The sequence below is a fragment of the Labeo rohita genome, chromosome 9 (assembly GCF_022985175.1).
Source record: "Labeo rohita strain BAU-BD-2019 chromosome 9, IGBB_LRoh.1.0, whole genome shotgun sequence".
In the NCBI taxonomy this organism is placed as follows: Eukaryota; Metazoa; Chordata; class Actinopteri; order Cypriniformes; family Cyprinidae; genus Labeo; species Labeo rohita.
Window position 1 is genome coordinate 24,926,712 of NC_066877.1, and position 6,850 is coordinate 24,933,561.

General features: G+C 37.2%; 1 protein-coding gene across 4 annotated transcripts in view; it reads left to right on the plus strand.

The window, feature by feature from the left end:
* lrp1bb (low density lipoprotein receptor-related protein 1Bb) overlaps positions 1 to 2,103 on the plus strand; it is a 355,559-nt gene extending 353,456 nt beyond the window's left edge. For all 4 annotated transcript variants that reach the window (XM_051119357.1, XM_051119358.1, XM_051119359.1 and 1 more), the window contains one exon: positions 729 to 2,103. In XM_051119357.1, coding sequence (XP_050975314.1) covers positions 729 to 869 — 141 coding nt within the window. In that variant the 3' untranslated portion in view covers positions 870 to 2,103. The remainder of the gene's footprint in view (positions 1 to 728) is intronic.
* Positions 2,104 to 6,850: the final 4,747 nt, after the last annotated feature.

A 6,850-nucleotide genomic window follows, 5' to 3' on the forward strand; every position in this document is an offset into this window, starting at 1 on the left:
CCTCGTCTGGGATCATTTACAACCGCATTTGAGTGTTATAAAGTCACAGTTGTGACACAGTTCTAAGAAATAAAAGTTGCAGTTCTGAGAAATAAAGTCATTATTGCGATATATAATCACACTTCTGACTTCTTTTTCTCAGAACTGCGTGAGAAATAATATTCTGAGAATATTGAGTGATATAAACTTGCAATTGTGAGTTACAAAGTACAATTTTGAGGGAAAAAGACTATAGACTGTATCTTGTGAGGTTGTATCTCACAATTCTGACTTAACTTGGAACTGCGTGTTATACAGTCTGAATATATATATATATAGAATATATATATATTCTAAAGGAAAAAAGTTATAATTGTGAGTTTACATCTTGCAATTCTGACTTAATTTCTCTATAAATTTATAAATTGTAATTGCAAGTTTCTATCTCACAATTCTAAGACAAAACAGTCAGAATTGCAAGTTTGTATCATGCAGTTCTGAGAAAGAGTCTTTTATTTTTTATTCAGTGGCAGAAACGGGCTATCTGTAGCAATACGTGTCTATGTCAGCATAATAAAAACGTGCTAGGGTCACATATTGAAAGAGTGTTTGAACTGCTGCAAAAAGTGCAGTAAGACACGTAATAATGGTGTTGCAGAAATGTATTTAGAGCCACATATTTCCAATGAGCCTGGATTGTTTTAAAGGGAGTATGAATGTCAATTTTCCCCAATTTTCTCTCCAAACAGCCAATGAACTACTCCAATCCGATGTACGCGAAGATGTACCTGGATGGTCAGAACTGTCGCAAACCAGTCATCAACATTGACGAAAGGAGAGAGCTACTCCCAAAGAAACTTGAGGGGACGATTCGAGAAACCGCCGCATAGCCTGACTACACTTTGTACTCTTTTTTTACTCAAATGTACAAAATGTATAAAACACAAGGAAAACAAAAATTTTTCTATTTCCTATCAGGTTCCAGATATCTTGTTTATATTTGGTTTCTTGGCACCATCAGCATTGCGCCTTTACGTCTGTTACGATATTTGCAGTCATACTTGTCCATTTATTTCTTTTAAAAGCGTTTTTGTTGTACTGCACAAATGATACACAACTGCTCATTTGCACATTGTGGACAGTTAACAAAACTACAATAGCAAAATCTTAGGGTTTTTTTTAAATTGGTGTGTTTATTTTTTCCTAAATTTTAAGTCCGCTGCCTTGGGGCATCATGACAGCTTTGCCTTTTTACTTTCTAGTGTTTACTTCACATTACACTGTGAAAGTTGTCATTTCTGTATAGTATTAACCTCATTTATCATATTTAATTATGCTAGAAATGCCATTATAAGGGTTTTCGTTATATTCATGTAACATTTTCTTTATTTTCCCCCCTCCACCGCTTTCTTCCTCAACATAGGGCTACACAAGTCAACACGTGACTTCAGTCAGTTGCCATTGAAGAAATGAGTTTATATCTATCCAGTGTTGTTTACTTTTGCTTCATGATGTGATTTTTCGTTTCCACCACCCAGAAAAATGCTGCAATTATAAACCATGTTTATGAACCCCAACCATGTGGCATGCTGGGATAGCTCAGCACTGAATGGAAATATTGACCAAGTGCAGTCTGGTCTACGGCTTGACGACATTCTTGCAGAGCTGATGTCGGTTTGATGGTCATTAAACTACAGTCTATTGCTTTGAAAGAAGACTGTGTAAGAAAATGCTACTTTTCTGCTACTTTGACTGCTTAAAGCTACATCTGAGCTCAGCAATACAACTACACCGGCTTCATCAAGCAAATTAAAGCTGACAAAATTGACTTCATCACTGTTAGACAATAGACCTAGGACAAGATATCATGGTATAGGTCACGGATCGTCCTGGACACCGGAGGAAATCAAGCTTACGGTTACATGGGAATTTTAGAGATTATGAATTAAATCACGTTACAGGTTACTTTCAGAAGGGACGCTACTAAGAAACAACAGATTTTATAATTTTATATTTGATTTATATGTCGTTTGGCTGCTTGTATTTTGGAAAAAAATGTATTAAATGTAAGTACTTTTTATATAAAAGGCAAATCAATATAAAATAAAGACATTTTATTTCCATTTCAAACAGGATTCCTGTTTCTGTCTATACTTCACGTCTTCATTAAATTCTAGCTTTTGGTTTGAGTGACATTTCCTGCTTTGTATTTGGACAGGAGTGTCAGAAGCTAGATAGTTTGAGTTCTGAATCAGTAAGTTGAAGTTGGGGGTTCAGGTCACAATGTCGGCAGCAGTGGCGTCAGCGAGGATGATATTCACTCTTGCTATCAGTCTTAACAATTCTAATTAGAAGCTATTTTAAACCCGCATGCAAAGACTGTAGCGAATACATTTCCATTGATGCATGTTCTGGGTGGCCATTACAAAACCTTTTCATGTCTAATTTATTCCGACATGCGTGTGGCATTGATGTTGTACATAATTCCCAAATCTTTTTGTACAGGATTGTGTTTAAGACAATAAGTCTTAAACGAGGGTGACATTATCAGGGTAAAATCCTTTAAATCCTTTTAATGAGGTAACAAAGCCAATTCCAAATGAAGGCACAATTCCATGCCGAGTGCAAAGCTCCTTCATTTCCTATTTCCCATGGGTACATTTCTTGAATTAGCAATGATTCTTGATCATTTCCATGGGTTTAATGTACTTCCCTTGAATACACATGGGCACATCTGCAAAATGCGTGTGTGTGTGTGTGTGTGTGTTTTGGTGGTTAGTTTCTGTATTCAGAACAGAACAGAAATGTTCATAGATACAGTATGAAGATGTTTTAAAACAAGTACAGGAGCTTGCATCTAACTATTCTGTAATGGCAATACTGAAGAATAGCATATTGCATAAAGGACTAGGGTAAGATAAGGGAAGTTGCCACTTTAAAAACAATGTGAATTTACTTTTAAATTACAGCTTTAAGTTTAGTATGTGGAGGGTGATGATAATGCATCAGGCAATGTGTTATTATAAGAAATAAAGAGAATGTTTGCTAATTTAGTTGTTATTGCACAGAATGTAAATTTTGATTTACATATTTACTTGACCATATTTAATTGAAGATGTGTCATAATGGCAACACTGTAAATGCAAATTAACTGATTTCAGTTAATTAGCCTGTACGTTTAAATGAAAAGTGAAGGTGTCTAAAATGCATCTAATTCATGGAAATACTGAATAATAACACTGGTAACACATGCCACTTGGGGCCTTCTGTGACAATTAATCTTTCCGTCAAATTTTTATCTTTTTACTATAAATTAAAGAGTTAATTAACATAACACAGAGAGTTTCTGCCAATCTCATGTTAATCTTGAGTACCTATAGAGGAGTATTGCATCCTTCACATCTCTGAAGAGTCTTTAGTTTTGTTAGATTTATAAAAGACAGACAGGCTACTACGGAAGGACTATGGAGAAGTAATTGCAAGTTTTTATCTTAAAATTCAGACTTTCTTTCTTGCAATTATGAGTGTATATTTCGCAGTTCAGATTTTTTCTCAGAATTGTGGGATACAAACACTTTTTTGGAGAGAAGCAGTATAGCTGTATCTTATGGAAGCCAGTTTCCAACACTGAATTTAAAAAAAAAAAAGTCATTGCGACTTTATATCTTACAATTCTGACTTTTTTTCAGAATTGTGAACTATTAAAAACTTGCAACTGCGAGTTGTAAAGTCAGAATTGCGTGATATAAACTCACAATTCTTTCTCAGAATTGCATGATATACTGTAAACTCACAATTCTGACTTTTTTTCTCAGAACTGCCAGTTTCCAACACTGAATTAAAAAACAAAACAAAACCAAAAAAAAGTCATCGCAACTATTTAGCTTACAATTCTGACTTTTTTTTTCAGAATTGTGAGCTATAAACTTGCAACTGCGAGTTATAAAGTCAGATTTGCATGATATAAACTCACAATTCTTTCTCAGAATTGCATGATATACTGTAAACACAATTCTTTTTTTTTTTTTTAAGATTTATTTTTTATTTTATTACGGACAGGACAGATCATGAAGCAGGAGAGAGATGGTGGGCGGGATCAGGAAAGGTTTACGAATCAGGATTCAAACACAGGACACCCAGAGCACAACTGTGCTATATGTCGGCGCGCTGCCCACAAGACTATTGGCGCCGACTGTAAACTCACAATTCTGACTTTTTTCTCAGAATTGTGTGGCATAAACTCAAAATTCCAAGTTATAAAGTCAGAATTCCGTGATATAAACTCAAAATTCTGACTTTTTTTTTCTCAGAATTGTGAGATATACAGTGGGTACGGAAAGTATTCAGACCCCCTTAAATTTGTCACCCTTTGTTATATTGCAGCCATTTGCTAAAATCATTTACGTTCATTTTTTTCCTCATTAATGTACACACAACACCCCATATTGACAGAAAAACACAGAATTGTTGACATTTTTGCAGATTTATTAAAAAAGAAAAACTGAAATATCACATGGTCCTAAGTATTCAGACCCTTTGCTCAGTATTTAGTAGAAGCACCCTTTTGATCTAATACAGCCATGAGTCTTTTTGGGAAAGATGCAACAAGTTTTTCACACCTGGATTTGGGGATCCTCTGCCATTCCTCCTTGCAGATCCTCTCCAGTTCTGTCAGGTTGGATGGTAAACACTGGTGGACAGCCATTTTTAGGTCTCTCCAGAGATGCTCAATTGGGTTTAAGTCAGGGCTCTGGCTGGGCCATTCAAAAACAGTCACGGAGTTGTTGTGAAGCCACTCCTTCCTTATTTTAGCTGTGTGCTTAGGGTCATTGTCTTGTTGGAAGGTAAACCTTCGGCCCAGTCTGAGGTCCTGGGCACTCTGGAGAAGGTTTTCATCCAGGATATCCCTGTACTTGGCCGCATTCATCTTTCCCTCGATTGCAACCAGTCGTCCTGTCCCTGCAGCTGAAAAACACCCCCACAGCATGATGCTGCCACCACCATGCTTCACTGTTGGGACTGTATTGGCCAGGTGATGAGCAGTGCCTGGTTTTCTCCACACATACCGCTTAGAATTAAGGCCAAAAAGTTCTATCGTGGTCTCATCAGACCAGAGAATCTTATTTCTCACCATCTTGGAGTCCTTCAGGTGTTTTTTTTAGCAAACTCCATGCGGGCTTTCATGTGTCTTGCACTGAGGAGAGGCTTCCGTCGGGCCACTCTGCCATAAAGCCCCAACTGGTGGAGGGCTGCAGTGATGGTTGACTTTCTACAACTTTCTCCCATCTCCCGACTGCATCTCTGGAGCTCAGCCACAGTGATCTTTGCGTTCTTCTTTGCCTCTCTCACCAAGGCTCTTCTCCCCCAATAGCTCAGTTTGGCCGGACGGCCAGCTCTAGGAAGGGTTCTGGTCGTCCCAAACGTCTTCCATTTAAGGATTATGGAGGCCACTGTGCTCTTAGGAACCTTAAGTGCAGCAGAAATTTTTGCAACCTTGGCCAGATCTGTGCCTTGCCACAATTCTGTCTCTGAGCTCTTCAGGCAGTTCCTTTGACCTCATGATTCTCATTTGCTCTGACATGCACTGTAAGGTCTTATATAGACAGGTGTGTGGCTTTCCTAATCAAGTCCAATCAGTATAATCAAACACAGCTGGACTCAAATTAAGGTGTAGAACCATCTCAAGGATGATCAGAAGAAATGGACAGCACCTGAGTTAAATATATGAGTGTCACAGCAAAGGGTCTGAATACTTAGGACCATGTGATATTTCAGTTTTTCTTTTTTAATAAATCTGCAAAAATGTCAACAATTCTGTGTTTTTCTGTCAATATGCGGTGCTGTGTGTACATTAATGAGGAAAAAAAATGAACTTAAATGATTTTAGCAAATGGCTGCAATATAACAAAGAGTGTAAAATTTAAGGGGGTCTGAATACTTTCCGTACCCACTGTAAATTTGCAAATGCAAGAAAAATTGTTTATATCATGCAATTCTGAAAAAAGTCCCAATTATGGGTTTGAATCTCACAATACTGACTATATAACTCGTAATTGAGAGTTTATATCATACAGTTCTGAGAAAAATGTCAGTTTATATCTAGTAATTTTAACTTTATTTCTTGCAATTGTGAATTTATATCACACAATTCTGACTTTGTATCTCAAAAATCTGAGAAAAAGAGTCAGAATTGTGAGATAGAAAGTCAGAATAACTAATAATAATTTTTTTTATTATTCAGTGGCGGAAACAGGCTTCCATTAGATACGGCTGTACCGCTTCTCTCTGAAAACAGTCGAGCTCGTGGAGGCAGATCCAGATCCAGTCATATATATTTGATCCAGATTCGGATCCAGGCGAGTTTCGTAACCCAAATGAAGCATGTTGATGGGTGTGCTCTTGCTCTCACTCTGGTGTGCATTTCCCAAAAGCAACAATGGTCGCAATTTCAGTCGTTATCAATAGAGTTCAATGGAATGGTTTTGGGAAGCGCATCCCTGGTGGACTTGCATACTCTTCCTTTAGAATCCCAGTTTATGATGTAATTTTTTTTTTTTTTTGGTCATGTTTTTTTTTTTTCCAAATCTGATCATGTTTAAATCAGTTCAACCGTTTTTCAACCATTCAGAATCAACATCACCTGGTCACTCTTTTAGTCTTTAGGTTTATACTGTTGCTAGCTATTCATTCAGTTTTAAAATCAAGGCCATAAATAGTGAGTTTGTCCTCCAGGAAGAGCTTCCACAAGATGTTAGAACATACCTGTGGGAATTTGTTCTCATTTAGCCACATCAGAGAGGTCAGGCACCAATGTTGGCCAATGGGATCTGGCTCACAGTTGCTGCTCCAATTCATCCCAAAGGTGTTCAGG